This window comes from Anabrus simplex, chromosome 4 (assembly GCF_040414725.1).
Source record: "Anabrus simplex isolate iqAnaSimp1 chromosome 4, ASM4041472v1, whole genome shotgun sequence".
NCBI classification, from domain to species: Eukaryota; Metazoa; Arthropoda; class Insecta; order Orthoptera; family Tettigoniidae; genus Anabrus; species Anabrus simplex.
Window position 1 is genome coordinate 289547800 of NC_090268.1, and position 18133 is coordinate 289565932.

Sequence of the window (18133 nt, forward strand, 5' to 3'; positions counted from 1 at the left end):
ATAGTATCAACCAAAAGTTAACAAATCTTGATTCATCAAAAGATCTGTACCAGAAGTTAAGTGATCTTTATATACCATTTAGAGATGATTAAAACTGTCAGTCATTTTTACAAATGGTTTCAACTCAATTCCAGAAAAATGTTAAGATCCTTTCTCAAGATAGTTTACAAACTACAATCATGGGTTTATCAGTCTATGACCTACAGTTATGGTATTACAGCATGGATTTACTACAGTTGAGATAGGGTCCTTTTAAATTTATGATACTGAAGGATTAAATACAGTATATTTGTTGTTAAGGCATAATATTATACAATTTATATCATACACATATTAACTTACAGTAGCAAAAGTCTTATACTTACAAATTTCATGTATGGAATTCTTTCGGAGTTATAATAATTAGTTTCCTGGAATGTTGGAAACCAAAATGGATACTTCTCATCCTGAAAGAAAGATAATTTTGACATCAACATATATCATTAAATAGGGCAGATATAGTGGCAACAAGGAACTACTGAAGATAGTACAGGTTATGTTCCACAGACAGGATGTAGCGTGGAAGAAAAAGAAGTTCCTCAATGAAATAGAAACACATATTGTTGAAGATGGGATCATAATAATGGGAGATCTGAATGCTCATGTGGCAACTGATAGAATGGGGTATGAGAATGTTCTGGGCCCACATGGGTATGGTGACAGAAATGAAGATGGAGAGAAACTGTTGGACTTTTGTATCAGAAATAACTTGATATTAAAGAACACATGGTTTGTGAACAGGAATAGCCACAAGATCAGCCGATATAGTTGGGATGGACAGTATGGAACACTCATTGATTTTATAATAACAGACCGAGAATGGGGAAGACACATTGTGAATACGAAGACAATCCCCAGTGAAAGTATGGAAGGTGATCACAGATTATTAATTGTGGAATTAAAACAAGTAAAAATCCCTAAAATTGTATTGAAGATGAAACCAAAGATCAGGAGAGGAGGATAAAAGAATGGAATTCCAAGATTCTATAAAAAGGAAGTTGCCTAACACGGAAATACGAAGTGGAGAAGAAGAGTGGGACAATTTAAGACAGACATTTGTGGAAGCAGCAAATGAGGTATGCGGAAAAACAAAAGCAAAGGTTAAGGGAAAGGAGACATGGTGGTGGACAGACAAAATAAAAAAAGAAATAAAAGAAAGGGACAAGGTGAAGAAAGAAATGGATAAGGAAAAGCAAAAAATGTATCAGAGGTATGAGAATAAGATAGGACGGTTACATGTGGAATAAAAAATATTGAAACTACAAGGCATTAGAGAGAGAAGATGGATCCATAGTACATGACGAAAAGGGTCTTCAGAAGGTGATGGCAAAGTATTTTTAAAAACTTTATAATGAGGATAACTGCTCGGAGGAAGAAGGAGATAAGAAAATGGAAATAGTAGACGGAGAAAAAGAAGAGAACCCGATAACATAGCTGGAATCTCGTCAGACAGAGAGCAACTCGAGCACTGCTTAAAGTTAAAGCATGGTTAGATAATAATGAATTATTTCTAAACATTAAAAAGACAAAATTTATGAATTTTTCAGTAACAGATACACGAAACGATTTTAATGAATTAATTGTACACAACATGAACTGTAAATTTAATTGTAACTGCTACAAAATTTATAAAGTAAGTAATGTTAAGTACTTGGGATTATTAATTGATTCGAACATGAAATGGAAAAGTCACATTACCAATTTAAGAAAGAAAATCAGAAGAACTGTTTATATATTTCATAATTTAAAATACATATCCAGTATGAAATTGTTAAGAGAGGTTTATTACGCTTTAGTTCAGTCTATTCTTAGCTACGGAATTTTGGCATGGGGAGGAGCCTACAAAAATGTAATCAATAAAATACAGGTTGTTCAAAACCTTATATTACGAATAATGTACCAGAAAGGAAGATTATACCCAAGTAGTCAATTATATGCTGAAGCAAATATATTTAATGTAAAACAGCTCTATGCCCTTGAAATATACAAATATATTAACAAAAACAAAAATATAATTGAGAACATTAAACATGAATATTCAACACGCAGTAAGATGTACCACCGTTGTATGTTATACAAACCCAAACTTAGCATAACAAAGCGCAATTTCTTGTACTTCATTCCAAAATTCTTTAATGTCCTTCCCGGTTCTTTACAAACTACTTCATTAGGTCAGAAAATTAGTCTGAAGTGTCTTAAATCCTTTGTCAGGGATAATAAAACTGTTATGGAAGAAATAACTAAATGAGAATATAACGTCACCATATCCAATTTCTATTCAATGCTCCACCATGTGCTGTTGATCATATCCGTCATTCACTCATACCCATACTCGTACGGAGAACGGTTAGAGAATGTAGAACAGTTTACATTCTAATATTCTAAACTACCACACACAAGGTTTCACCTTACGTGGTATTTTACTGATATCTACTTCTGTTGAGGTTGGTGTGATTTTATAATAATAATAATAATAATAATAATAATAATAATAATAATAATAATAATAATAATAATAATAATAATTTATTTAATGTGTGCAAGAGATAGTTAGAAGTTCAATTTATTTTAAGTATTAATATGTTAATAATAATACTACTACTTCTGTAATATATGTGGTTTAGTTACAAGATTAATATTTCTCAAGTAATGATGTTATTGGAAGAGTTATGTATATATAAAACAGAGTCCTGTAAATATGATGGATGAATGAATGAATAAATACTACTACTACTACTACTACTACTACTACTACTACTACTACTACTACTACTACTACTACTACTACTACTACTACTACTACTACTGCCACCACCACCACTACTACTACTACTACTACTACTACTACTACATGAAAGGGCAGTGAAAGCAATGAGCAAAGGTAAAGCAAGTGGAAATGATGAATTTAATGCTGATATGATTAAGGCAGCAGGAAGTATTGGACTACAGTGGCTATACAGAGTCCTCAATGCCATATAGAAGGATGAAAGGATACCTGAAAATTGGCAACAAGGAAGCATTATACCACTGTTCAAAAAAAGTAAATAGGAAGAAATGTGAAAATTATACAGGTATAACCCTGAAATGAAATGTCGTATGGCTTTTAGTGCCGGGATATCCCAGGACGGGTTCGGCTCGCCAGGTGCAGGTCTTAATGATGATGAAGACAATACATACACCCAGCCCCCGTGCCATTGGAATTAACCAATTAAGGTTAAAATCCCCGACCCGGCCAGGAATCGAACCCGGGACCATCTAGACTGAAGGCCAGTACACTAACCGTTCAGCCAACGAGTCGGACAGGTATAACCAAATTATCACATGGGCTAAAAATAATGGAGAAAGTCGCAGACAAAAGATTGAGGTATATAATAGAAACACAGTTAGAGGAAGAACAATATGGCTTTAGACCAAATAGATCAACAATAGACTTGATATTTACAGTGCGAATGATAATGGAAAAACATCTGGAAAGGAACAAGGAAATCATATTTGTGATTTTGGATTTGGAAAAAGCTTATGATGCAGTTAAGAGAAAACAGGTATGGGAATGCCTACTGAAAAGGAATGTACCAAAATCATTAATTAACAAGATTAAAATGTTGTATCATGAGAGTAAAAGCAGTGTACAAGTGGGGAGTGGTGACTCTGAAACATTTTATACAAAAAAAGGTCTCAAGCAGGGAAATGCACTGTTGCCATTATTGTTTATTATATTGATGGATGAAATCATAAAACGTGTAAAACAGAGTATCAGTAGTGATGAAGTGAATGCTTTGGTATTTGCAGATGATGTGGTGATTTGGGGAAAGGGAGAAAACGAAGTACAAAGGTGACAGGACATTTGGAATGAAAATCTGAAGGAATTTGGAATGGTAATTAGTAAAAAGAAAACTGTAGTCATGCACTGTGGAAAAGAAAAAAGAAAGGAAGCCAAGTGAATATAGACGGAGAATGGTTAGAGAATGTAGAACAGTTTACATATATGGGTAGCATTATTAATAGAAGTAATGAAAAACACTGAAATTAATAACAGACTAAGTAAAGCTACAACATTTTATCATCAAGTCAGAGAGCTTTTATGGGATGACAAAGTACCCAAGAGAATGAAATTAACATTATATAAACTGTATTTCATACCAATTGTAACATACGGACTAGAAACACTGGTAACTAATAAGAGACATGATAGTAAGATCCAAGCAGTAGAAATTAAATTTTTAAGAACATCGGTTAAAAAGGCAAGAAGAGATAGAATTCAAAATATTAAAATCAGAGAAGAGCTAAATATAGAACCATTAGTACAGAAGATACAGAAAGCAAGACTGAGATGGTTCGGACATGTAAAAAGAATGGGAAAGGAATGGATAAGAAGAAGGGAATTGGAAAGAGAACTTACGGGAAAGAGACCAGTTGGAAGACGGAGAAGAAGGTGGATGGATCAGATTTGGAAGGACATTAGAGAAGCTGGATTGGATGTGGCAGAAGTAATGGAGCAGGAAAAGTGGAAGGACAGAAAGGAGTGGAGAAGGCTTGTTAACCACACCCGGGCAAATGGAGTGGGACATTGATGATAATGATGATGACAGTGGCAACATTAACATGTTTAAGATAAGTTAGTTTCACAGAGGGAAGGATAAAAACATAAGATGCTTTATAAATGTAACATCACAACTCTCAATTTAGGGTAATTTAATAGAATCTTAAATGGGTTTAATATAGATGATTAGGAGGCTTTAACATTGATATGTCAGTCCTAACAGCTTTTAACTATGTATAATAGCCCCTGGTAGGATAGAACCCAGTCAAACCCTGAAATTTGTATTGTAAACTGGACATGAGACTGTACATAATAATTAAATAATGAATACACAAGCAGTACTTACAAATGTGAAGTAGTGTACAACAGGTTCTGTGCGTTCCAGCCCTGTGCGATAGTAACGTTTGATGGGGCTTATGGTGGCTTTAAGCGTCAGGTTACCTTTCACAGGAGCACCAGTGGTGTAGTTAGCCATTACCTTGCCAAATATATACTTGTCAGTAGTGAAGAAGAAGGCTGGCATCGTTACATTAACCTGTAAAATGAAATACATTTGTTATCTGTCACTTGTATCCTTTGAGTTCAACAAACTATTATCATACCTATAGTTGCCATCTTTCATTTGCCTACTTATTTTTGGGAAAATCTACAGTTTTGGTTTGATATATAGTTTGATTTTAATATAAAGATATTCCCTACATGGCTAAACTGTATGAATACCTGATTCTTAAGAAACACTGAACTTGTTTGCACTATTTTTTCATGATCATGATCATGATCATGATCATCATCATCATCATCATCAGTTTACAGTTCCAGTTTCAGTTTCCCAGGTAATGCTGATAAACCTCTTCCATTCTTCTCTATTCATACATGTCCTGTTCTTCACGACATCCTCTTCCTAGCTGCAATATCAGTTTTCACCATATCCATCCAGCAGGCTCTACGTGTTCCTACCTGGCGTTTTCCTTTTAACCCTCTTTCCAAGTGCAATGAGGCCGCAGACTCTAGCCTCATCATGTGTCTGAACTACAGATGTCTCGGTGTACTGACTCTGTTCATTAGAGATGTCTTAATCCCAGCTTCCTACCTCACCTCTTCATTTCTTAACTTGTCCATGTGGTCTTCTGGATATTGGACCTCAGGAACTTCATCTCCAATTCCTGCAGTCATGATCTCTCTTTGTAACGTGCATGTTTCGATACCATAGATCAAGATCAGTATGAAGTAGCTGCTGAGCATTGTTTATTTTGCTTTCTTTGGATTTTTATTCAATTTGCTTTATGTTGCACCGACACAGATAGGTCCTATGGCGACAATGGGATAGCAAAGGCCTAGGAGTGGAAAGGAAGTGGCCATGGCCTGAATTAAGATACAGCCCCAGCATTTACCTGGTGTGAAAATGAGAAACCGTGAAAAACCATCTTTAGGGTTGCCAACAGTGGGGTTTGAACCCACTACCTCCCGGATACAACCTCACAGCCGCACGCCCCTAACCACACGGGCAACTCTATGTCACACCAACACAGATAGGTCTTATGGCGATGATGGGAGAGGAAAGGGCTAGGAGTGGGAAGGAAGCGACCGGCCTTAATTATGGTACACCCCGGCCTTAATTATGGTACACCCCGGCATTTGTCTGGTGTGAAAATGGGAAACCATCTTCAGGATTGCCAACAGCTGAGGGTTCGAATCCAATATCTTCTGAATGCAAGCTGATATTTACATGACCCAAACCGCACAGCTACTTGCTTGGTGCCTCCCCACTTGCTGGTAGAAGAAGAAACTCTATTGCACCCTCTTTGGTGGTCTCTCTTGTGGCTTAAGTTGTCTCTGGAGACTGTACTGCCAAGGTAGGTGAAACTGACCACACTCTCCAATTTGATGCTTGGTGGTCAGCCATCGCTGTTCACTGCCATCACCATTGATCCTGAGGTTGAACTCCTGAAAATTGGCCTTCCACGTGTTGAGTCTTGCCTGCACCTTGTCTTCTGTTTCTCAGCAAAGATAAATGCGTAAGTTCAACCTCCTCGTTATATCATCCATAACTGTGATAAAACAGCAGTAGGTTCAGTACACTGCCTTGCTGGATGCCACTCTTGGTCTTAAACCATGATGAGTGCTCCTCTTCAACTCGCACACAGCTGGTAGGCCTACAGTCCATGTACAACATCTGGACTTTTCTTACAAGTCCTACAAGCACCTTCTTCTTTTGCAGGTACAGCCAGATTTTCTCTTGGCATGCTGTCATATGCCTCTTCAATATCCACTATTTCTTACAGACATTTAATCGGGCTTAAGCAACGGCTGTGAGCTGGTCAATGAATTTCTGCTAGCTTAAATTGAGAAAAATTCACATTTTTATAAGCAGAAACCAGAAATGATTCTTACACAAAAATTTTGCATACTTACCATCCACTACAATTCGTTAATGTTCACATGTTTAAAAAGCCTAGTAATTACCTGAAATTTTCACCGAGTAGTGCAAGCTTCAGTTTAACAGTGGCTAATTTTACTAGCCTTACAGCTATACATACGGGAGGCAGAGGAGCTGTTCCCCACTGTTAGCTGTCGGCTGTTCCGTGGTTTTCCATTCCCCTGCACTAAGGCGAGTGCTGGCACCACAATGTAGGGGCAGTGTGCCTGCCTCTTACCTGGAGGACCCCGAGTTCAATTCCCGGTCACGTCAGGCAATCTTATCTGAATCTAAGGGCTAGTTTGAAGTCCACTCAGCCTACATAATTACAATGGAGGAGCTATCTGACTGTGAGACAGCAGGCCCAGTCTAGAAAACCAATAAAGACCAAGAGAATTAGTCTTGCTGACGATAAGACACCTTGTAATCTGCAGGCCTTTGGGCTGAGCAGCGGTCGCTTGGTAATCCACGGCCCTCACCTTCTCCACAAATCACATTACTGATACAAATCTCCCTGGCCGGTGAGATGGCACTACTGTCTACGAGGCCCACCGTACCCTGCTCAGCTATGGGATAAAAGCTTTCACCTTCCCCCACCTGAAAATTTTAATCAAATTTGCTTATTCATTTCTGCAGCTAAATAGAGTTTGCAATATATACAGTATTGATCCCTTTTTGTGATATGATTGTTTTGCTTAATCATTCCCATTCACATCAGTTTTTCTGTTTTTTCAATGTCAAAGGAAAGAGCCAAGAGCATTTTGATCACATAAATGAAATAATTACATAAAATTTCATGGAAATAACTCTGACAGTTTTAATTATAATTCAAAAACTATGTTTTAAAACAGCCGGCCCCGTGGTGTAGGGGTAGCATGCCTGCCCCTTACCCGGAGGTCCCGGGTTCGATTCCTGGCCAGGTCAGGGATTTTTACCTGGACCTGAGGGCTGGTTCGAGGTCCACTCAGCCTACATGGTTAGAACTGAGGAGCTATCTGATGGTGAGATAGCGGCCCCGGTCTAGAAAGCCAAGAATAATGGCCGAGAGGATTTGTCATGCTGACTACACGACCCCTCGCAATCTGCAGGCCTTCGGGCTGAGCAGCGGTCGCTTGGTAGGCCAAGACCCTTCAAGGGCTGTAGTGCCATAGGGTTTGTTTTTTCTTTTGTTTTTATGGGTAAAAACAAGCCACAAACACACAACAGAGAGAGCAGGTGATATACCTGGACATTCACAAAGATATCTTTCAAAGTATTGGAGATAATTCCCCCCCCCACTTAAGTGCCAATCTTTTTGAGATATTGTTCTTTTATGTAAAATATGTCAGGCTAGTCTATTGGAACCTTCACTAAACTACTGTGTTGGAGCTGTAGGCAGAAAATATTCTAGAAATTGTAAATAGTCCTTCCTCACGATTACTGTTCCAACCACAAAGACTAAACCTCAAGTATGAAGGTAATATTCAGGAACTTAAGTCTCCAAATGGCATCTGAACTCAGTATCATCCACCTTCTTTCAAGAAGTATGAGTATATGTGATTCATTACTGAAGTGAATGTGTTTCTACTCCTCATTAGACCACAGACACAAAGTTCAGCTTCACTACATGCAACTCTTCAAACTTAGGTCTTGGACCGGTGTGCAGCTGCTTAACATTCAAGTCCTAATAAATAATTCTTTATGTTAGTATTGCTTCCAAAGAACTGGAGCCAATGACTAGCGATTTCATTCCATATATCCATGTTTAACAATACTGCTGGACAGTTTTCTCTGGATTCATTTTCTGACATAATGCTTTTGTTCTACCTAGACTTTTCCACTTTACACTTCAAACAGCTGCTCACACAAGTTCAAGCCAAGCAGAAATTCAACACTACCATAGTTAAAATTTGTGCATCTTGAAGAAATTAATGGAATAAAAATCAATTCTGCATGCTTTTCCACCTATCGCAGTGATGACTTGCATAAAGAACCTACCTACTCATTAAAAAGGGACTGGATGCCTTTGGTTATACTGTATAACCAGTATTAAATACCATTAAGGAATAGGATGAAAACATTACGTGGTAATTATGAGCATACCAGCTGAAGAACCTTTTCTTCTTTCAGATTTATGAGAAAGAATTAAAGTGGTTAAATTAAGGTGGCCTGGAAGTATATGGGTGTCTTACAACATGCTCTTGTAGATGATATTTATGACCTGCACATTGAGTACATAAATATATAGGTTATGCCCACTAAACACTAGAGATCATGCCACATTACTCTGGCCACAACTTAAGCATTGGTTCTCTAGATACAGTCCTATTACCTTCAGTGCCTTGTTTATTGACATTACAAAGGCCAATCTGACAGAGAACCGCAACCTCTTCAAGTTGAATGGCAAGTCTGTTGGTATTAGTGGGATGCGCGAGATGGAAACACAATGACCTCTGACACAGACTGTCAAAATAATGCCCTCATTATTACTAAGACTGAGGGCATTGACAACCAGTCTGGTGCCGTTGTACAGTTTGAGTGCATCCAAATTAAGCATCAACATGACCAATGCACCAACAAAACACTCATAGCGTTTTTTTAACTTGTGCAAGAATGATCCTCCTGCCAGGACGCTTCCATACTGTGAGGTACTTCACTGCCACACTTGGAACTTGGAACAAGTCTATAGAACAGTTCAAAATGCAGTCTTTTCAGAGCACTGGTGGATGACAGCCAAAATAACAAATACCACTCATCATTGGGACTCATGTGTACCATGCATCCCAATAACTTGGAGTGCTTTCATCTGTGCTTGCTCTTGCATAAGGTGAGATGTTTTTCATGCACAGGAAATGCAAGGATCCTCCAAAAACTCTCACTGCTACTAACGAAGTGCCCAGACTGGTATATATGAACTTCATCTCACCGGTTATCTTCACCACCTTGTCCATGAAGACTTCACTCCCCTTATTGATGTTCTTAATGGATTTGACAGAGCTGCAAAATTCTACATTTATATGCATGCTGAACATTTTACATAGAAGTGGGCTGTACTGGTCTATCCAGGATATGCCAGTGTCGAGAGGTCTGTTGCCAGTGGTCACCATACTGATCTAAGCCATGCAGCTGGTGTCTGCTGGGCTTTGTCTGTGCCAAGAGCAGCCATTATCACTGGTCTGAGTCTCTTTGATGACAGCCTTTCAGTATCCTTTACTGCAGGTGCCTTTATTTATGCAAGGTGACTTGGAGAAATAAACACTGCAAGGGCTGTGGACCATGTTTTTCAGATGATCTCATTCAAGACAGGTCCAATGTTTTGGTTTTGTATTTTGGCACTACACAATGGCATCAATCTGTTCGGAGTGAGTTTTCACTAAAACCCAAAAAAAGGCATGTATATGCAAGAGATCAGGATTTTTTCCATTCTACTGTATACCTCCAGCACTGGACGGGACCCAAAATTTCACCCTTTGTCAAAACTCCCCTAAACGTAATCATTTTCTGTCAGACACTTTGGCTACAATGTCATGCCAATTAGTTGGTTTTTTGGTCTGTGAGCAACTCTGACCAAAATTTCTGTCCACTTGGGATTGCCAATCATCATTACGAACAAATTTTGTTGTCCATAATGTGTGCTGTATGCTAATGCTCATGCATATACCATGGGCTACAAGTGAATCAGGATGGCAAGATGACAACCTGACCAAGTATTGCCATTGGCAGAGCTATGGAATATAAATACAGTATGATGATGATAATGAAACTGGCTGAATAAATAAACTACAGCCAACAGCAGTTTTCAAATGTGGATAAACATGCTTAGCACACTGAACAATACAACTGTAACCTCCCAATGCTTTCTGCAGAATGGCAGGTTCATTCTCCAGCTCGCCTGATAACAAACAATGACTTTATGCAAATAATGATGAACATAGCTTCATGTGACCTCTACATACACGCAAAATGAGAAGCCCATTCATTAGTGATGGCTGGATTCTTTTTAAGCCTCGCAGAAACACTAATATAATAATAAGCTCATAATAATCATGTGAAATTTGATCTTCCTACCTGAAGGGATTTCAGAGTGTGCGAAAATGAGCCTGTAGAAAGGCATTTTGCTGTGGACCACAGCCAAAAACACAAGAAAGCTGCATTTTCTTGAAAACCATGAAGTTACGAAGAAAATGTATGACTTTTCTTATAGAAAATTTGTTTTCAAGGGCATTTTGTGATGGAACAACCAGTTTCGAGTTGATGTAGGACAAAAATAGCCCAATTTTATAAACAGAGTAGAGTATTGGTTATCTGAATACTGATCAACTGAAACATTAGTTAACTGAAAGTATTGCAGTTGGCAAATTCAAATGTGTGTGCCATGTAGAAGTTCTGCTAGCTGTTGTGTCGTTTGTAATGGTGACTAAATGTAAGCAGGTTGTTCTATGTTTTTCTGATAAAGTTAAAATAATAGAGCATTTGAGGATCAAGCTTAGTATGGGAATATGGAGTTGGAAATGCAACAATATCGGACATTAAAAATTTGCAAGTGTACTTGACAGTGAAGATGAAAGCTTACCGTCCACTGAAGAAGTTTTTCATTGCCATGAGATGACTATGAAGTGGTTAGAACAACAAGAAGAATGTGATGTAGTAGCAATAAAGAACCCAGAGTCTCAACTCTGAAGCAAAAGAAACTCCTGGACTTCTTTCCCTAAACTGTAGGCCTACTTTAATGTATTACTATGTAATACTGTATATAGTTTTGTGTTTAACATCAATTTTCTTTAGTAAAGGATCGGTTATCCAAAAAATCTTTTATCTAAAAACCCATCCCCAGTTGTTTTGGATAATTGAAGCTCTTCTGTAGTATACCGGTATATAGATGAGGGAACATGGGCAACAGAATGAATCATTTCAAAAGTTATCAACAACGTTACACAAGCACTTGTCCCACTGTTTCACCAAGTGGTGAATGCCCTACTTGTAGAACTCCTGCAGCTGAAAATGGAACCAGTTGTGAACATTGTGTCCATGACTTCATTGTCCAAGTAGAAGCAACAACCCTTCAATGCCTTTTTCAATGGACCAAACAGACAGAAGTCGCATGGCAATAAATCAGGGTTATATGGTGGGTGTTCCAACACTGTCCACCCAAACATCACCAGAAGTGGTCTGTGCAACAGCTATCACATGTGACCACGCATTGTCATGCAGCAAGAACACTCCAAAGGTCATCAGGCCAGCCCGTTTGGGTTTCACTGTTCTACACAAACAGCAGAGGGTAATGCAGTACAGAGCAGCCCTGATCATTTGACCACAGTCCAGGGACTCGAGGAGAAGATGTCCTTCCACTATCCTGCAACATCTTGGATATCTTCAGCGGTAGGGAGCTCGGATGTCTCCCCTGCTGGCTTTGTCATTTGTTTTCACGTTGGAAGTGGTGGCACCAAGATCCATCACCTGCCACAACCCTTCTCAGTAAATTGTCCTCAGAATGATACCTCAGAAGATGCTGCAAAGACAATCCCATAAAAAGCTCTTCTGATCATCTGTGATACCCCAGTACACTCGCTTTCCTGTACCGGAGTCTTTCTCTAATGACGGTACAAACAGAACCAAAACTCACTCCCAAGTCCAAGTTAATGTCCCTGACGGCTGCTCAATTTGTTCCACCAGAACGTCTGTGATGATGTGAACTTGACAAGGTCGCTCACCATCTTTCTCCTGTACAGATTTCCACCCCTCACGAAAATGCTTGTGTCAGTCCTGCACACAAGTCAATGACAGAATATGTTCTCCATAAACTGCTTTCAATCAATAATGCACTTTGCAAACTCCAACTTCTTCTGCCACTAAAAAACAAACTAGCAAACATTGCACCACCGCAGTTGAAATCTGATTAATTGCCTGCCTGCTTGCCTTCTCAGACAATATTGCTGCCTGACCCCTAACTCATATCATGTGTTCATGTGCAACAGGCGAGTCTATTATGCAGTAGGACTTTCCTTCCTTCCTTCCTTCCTTCCTTCCTTCCTTCCTTCCTTCCCTCCTGCTCTACTTCTGCACAGGGTTGTTGCTACACTCATACACAAATATAACCCAATACATCCACTGTTCTATTTTAATTTGATCCATCCTTATACAATGAGCTTCTCTCTTTAAAAATACATAATCACTAGGGCTAAAGAAATATATTATGCTAAATTAGAATGCAACACATCACAAGAGTCTTACTCACTTCAAACCTTGTCTGGTAATACTCCTCCACCAAAAAGGCTGTTTTTTCAACCTGCCCTTGAGCCACCACTTGAATGATCCACTCGCCAAATACAGGTTGATCAGACAGCTGATAGTCGAGACTCACTGTACCCAGGTTAGACTGCAAATACAAAAAGATAAAGTTCACCCTTCATAACTTAAACAGAACATCACTCCATCATTTGAGCAATTTTCTGCTTGTTCAATCCATGACAGATCACAAATTCTCAGTGGTTTACAAATGAGAGTGAGCCCTGAAACATGAAATAAAAAAAATAAAAAAAAAGTAGTAAGTTTAGATTTGATCTTACCTGCCTGGATAACCAACGTCTCATGATGTGGCCCCTTGGATCCAACATAAACACATCTATCGCATCATCAAAAGGCCTCAGTTCTGTATTGATTGGAATAGCTCGAAATCTTACTAAAAGAAGGAAAAGAAAGAGACTAATTATATCTCCACTGGGTCACTCTCAAGCAGGCTGATATGATAAGGCATCATAAGAAGAACAGTGTTAACTGAGTGTAAATGAATCTCAATTCATAGCTTCTTAGCATTATAACTTCATGAAATGAGTCCTAACTCTTTTTTTCTAGGGACTGTCTCCATATATCTCATTCTTTCCATTGATCATCATCTCGTACTCAAAAGTGCACATAAGAGTAAAAAGTCTGACAATGATTACCTGTTTGGCCCTGCATATACACTGGCTTATCTGTCTGGACAAAGATAGTCATTGATCTCTGCGAGAATGTAACATATGTCTCATTCGTAAAGGCAATTCCACCCATAAGGCCATCGTATGTGCCTTCTACTCGCAGTTTGTAAGAACCAGGAACACTGGTTGGTGGAATCTGTAAAGAGATAACAAAAATAAACCACAAGAAGCTAGGAAAATATGGAGGATGCATAAATTAAAAACTGAGGAAAGTAGGAAGAGCGACTGAAGAGAGAGACAAAGAAAAATACAGAGTATATTTAAATAAAAAGACATGGACAAATACAGAACACATTGAAATAAAAAAGACAAGGGCAAACTCCATTTCTTCACACCTGTCATTCAAATATAGTTCTCTCCCCTTTCTTGTGAGTTATTGCAGGTCTACTTTCTCAATTGTGACAGAAGATCTGTCAATAACGGTTGAAACCCATCCTCCTGATGAAGCTGGGAAGTAGAAACTAATTTGTTGGGGGTTGAGAAGAAATGGGATCAATGACGGAAGAGCCTATGTGTTCGAAGATGACAATTTATGAAAATGTTGAGAGTGTCCTTGTCCTTTGATATTTTTATGTTTCTCCTATGGTATCAAAACCTGCACCCTCACCAAGAAGGACTCATCGAAGTTGCAGCATCTGAAATCAAGAAACAAAACTGGACAAATTAAGGAATGACATGGTTAGAAAGGAAGCTGGGATTGAGACCTCACTGTTAGATCGTGTCAGCGTGTCCAGATTGAGGTGGTTCGGGCATGTAATGAGGATGGAGCCAACAAGGACAGCTTATATTAACTTGGAGAGACACGTGGCAGGAAAACAGATGGTGGGAAGATCAAGAATCCACTGATTGGTCACTGTAAAGATGAACATTGCAGATCAGGGAAGGACAGTGGAGGACGTCATTAACAACATAACATATCTCAATAAGATAGAGTGGAAGAGGCTCGCCAACAGTACCTGGGAAACTGGAACTGTAAAATGATGATGATGATGATGATGATGATGATGATGATGATGATGATGATGATGTCAATGTCATTCCTCATCACCTTTTCTATTGCTCTCTCTTTCCATAGTATTGGAAAGAAAACAAGTGTCAAATCAGGTCATATACAGAGAGATAGGAATAAGAAAAGGGACACAATTTCCCTATAGTTCCGTTTTTATGAGTTTCGACTTGACAGTTAGCCGGAAGTCAGCCAGTGGTGCCAAATTGTCACGAATACAAACAGCTGATTTATGATACACAACATGAACAGAAATGTAAATACTGGAATATAAGTCCATAACCGGTTATTCTTTGTAGCAACATACATGATTCACGTAAGATCAATAATGCACAACACCTTTAGGATAAGGCTACAAGATAAAAATATGTCAATGCTCGAACAGATAAACCGTGAGAAAATTAAATTAAATTTCTACTCACCATGTAGAAAATCTCGCGTTGCTGTTAGATTCAGTTTCCCGTAACGAAGGAAATAATCCTACAAAGCGAATATACCACTCATTTCTCAGTTACTATCGGCATTGTCATCGTCTGTTGAGGTTTCACTCTCGCTTGACCCTAAAGAGATAATAAAGTCTTCAACATAATCGTCTGAACTACTTCATGCCCGTTCCTTCTGGCTATCCACCACATAAACTGGGTACTGGGGCTTGTTTTGTTTCAAGAGATGCATAAGATCCCCCCTTTCCCATGTCATCGCGAACCGAAATATTGTGCTCCTTCAACCACTTAACCAACTCATTCTTTCTAGCCGCCATTGTTGGTGCTTTGTCAAGAATGACTCCCTAACATTACAAACAATTTCCCGGGGCCGGCTCCTTAGTGGAGTACCTCGACCGAAGGGCTTTCTTCTCTTGGGAGCTTCATCCTTAAACGTAGGCGTCGACATGACAGAACATCAAATTCACACACGGGCCTAAAATTAACCTACTATATAACTACCGAACGAAATGTTAAACTAAGCTACTATATAAAATAGATCACCTGTTACACACTATTTACTACAATATAACGCGCTATACTATTAAAAATACTAAACAATAAATTTATAAACTCTACACTGCTAAATATAAACGAACAACCACTTAGCACAAAGACACACAAAGACCGCGAAAAGAACCGAGCACAATACAACACACAGCTGATAGCACATGGTTACAGTAAACAACAAATTGACAACACTGCTAACCGCAACTGGAGTCTAACGCGGTCTATCGGAGCGATCGGCTGTCTATGATTGGCTGTTGATTAATTCACTTACCCTCCGCCAAAAGGCAGCGCTCAAACGTCAAGTCGAAACTCATAATAACTGAACTATAGTATGCCTTGTCAGTGATTCCTAGGCTATCATTATAGCTTAGGCAGAGCTTTGAGGAACAAACCAGTCTTCAGGCTGAATACCATACATACATACATACATACATACATACATACATACATACATACATGGCCATGTATGATTTATTCACTTCAGCCACAAAGACAAACATGAAAACACAAAAGGACAAGAACAATCTCCACATTTTCATATACTGGCATCTTCAAATACACAGGCTCCCTCTTCATCAACCCCAGTTCTTCTACATCAATCTCTTCTCAGCCCACAACAAGCTTGTTTCTGAAGCTGGGAAGCAGAAAAGCGCTCGTCAGTGGCTGAGAAGAGATGGATGTAGTAATATTATTTTCATCTTCGGAAGGTATAAAACATAGGGAGTAATTAAGATGAAAATGCGTTCCACCAGAGTAATATTCTTACTAGTTTAGAAAAGAATCTGAATTCCCTAACAGTTTCCAACTAACTGAAATTAAACAAAAAAATTACAGTCCATATGGCCACGTATGCCTTTGCTGGCAAGATGTAGTGTTTACAGTGTACTATGTCTTCTGATACAGGCTAGAATAAATTTGTTACTTTCATTGATCTGTCTCAGTCTCATTCTTGGCTTTGACAATATGAAAGTGACCGAGGTATCAGCGATGCTAGTAATATCATTCCTTATGCAGCCAGACCCTGTTATGAACGGTGTGAAAATATCGCTCATAGGGTCAACGGCATCTATGGCGGAGAAGATGGACTTCGGTACGGCGGAGATGGCGGAAGAGGCAACCCATCCTTCTGGGGTGTACAGATGGAACCTACTGCCTTGTAGGACGAGGAAGGCATCCTCAAAGGCTAAGGGAGTAAACCCTGAAAGAAAATCCTCTTATGCGTTAGGCCTAGCAAGTCAGCAGGAGAGTATTGAGTATAGTTGCTTTCAATAAGAAAAAGAGCCTCGGAAAGAATATTATAGACCGGACTGACACGTCCTCTCAGACAATTGTAAAGTATGATGACCGTAAGGCTGATGATATACAATGTTCTGAAAGGAAACCCCAAATAAAAAAGAGACCCAAATACCGAATTGGAACTATGAACATTCTATCATTAACTGGAAAGTTAGAAGAACTCCTAGACATGATGGATAGAAGAAAAATATCAATATTGGGATTAAGTGAGACCAAATGGAAAGGGATTGGAAGTTGCTTGCTTGTTGTTTTAAGGGGCCTAACATCGAAGGTCATCGGCCCTGGGATTGGAAGTAAGACACTTCGTGGAGGTTATAAATTATACTGGAGTGGACAGGAGAAGGTAGCGAAAAATGGTGTTGGATTCTTAATTAACGAAAGGACTGATGCTACAGCTGAAGTTATCTGCAAAAGTGATAGAATCATTAAAATGTCCATGAAACTGGAGAACACTAAGTACACCATCATACAAGTGTATGCCCCACAGACAGGCTGCAGTGAGGAAGACAAAGAGAAATTTCGGCAAGACCTGGAAGATACAGTTAATGAGGAAAATGTTATTATTATTGGAGATCTAAATGCGCAAGTTGGGGTAGACAGACTTGGGTACGAGAACATCATTGGTCCACATGGATTTGGACAAAGGAACCCAGAAGGAGAACAACTATTAGATCTGTGCAGAAGAAATGATCTTATAATCAAAAATACATTCTTCAAAAAAAGAGACAGTCACAGAATAACAAGGTACAGTTGGGATGGCCAGTATAGAACACTGATTGACTACGTAATCACAAATAAAGATGGTGGCAGGTACATCACAGATGTAAAGGTCATCCCTAGTGAAAGCATGGACAGTGACCACAGATTGTTGGTAGTAGACTTCAAACATAA

The 18133-nt window shown here is 38.9% G+C and overlaps 1 protein-coding gene across 1 annotated transcript in view; it reads right to left on the reverse strand.

The window, feature by feature from the left end:
• The window catches only part of Mcr (macroglobulin complement-related), a 940753-nt gene that overhangs the window by 93950 nt on the left and 828670 nt on the right, over positions 1–18133 (reverse strand). The window contains exons 5-9 of the mRNA XM_067145574.2: positions 13916–14084; positions 13541–13653; positions 13210–13350; positions 4926–5114; positions 366–446 (exon numbers count right to left, since the gene is read on the reverse strand). Coding sequence (XP_067001675.2) covers positions 366–446; positions 4926–5114; positions 13210–13350; positions 13541–13653; positions 13916–14084 — 693 coding nt within the window. The remainder of the gene's footprint in view (positions 1–365; positions 447–4925; positions 5115–13209; positions 13351–13540; positions 13654–13915; positions 14085–18133) is intronic.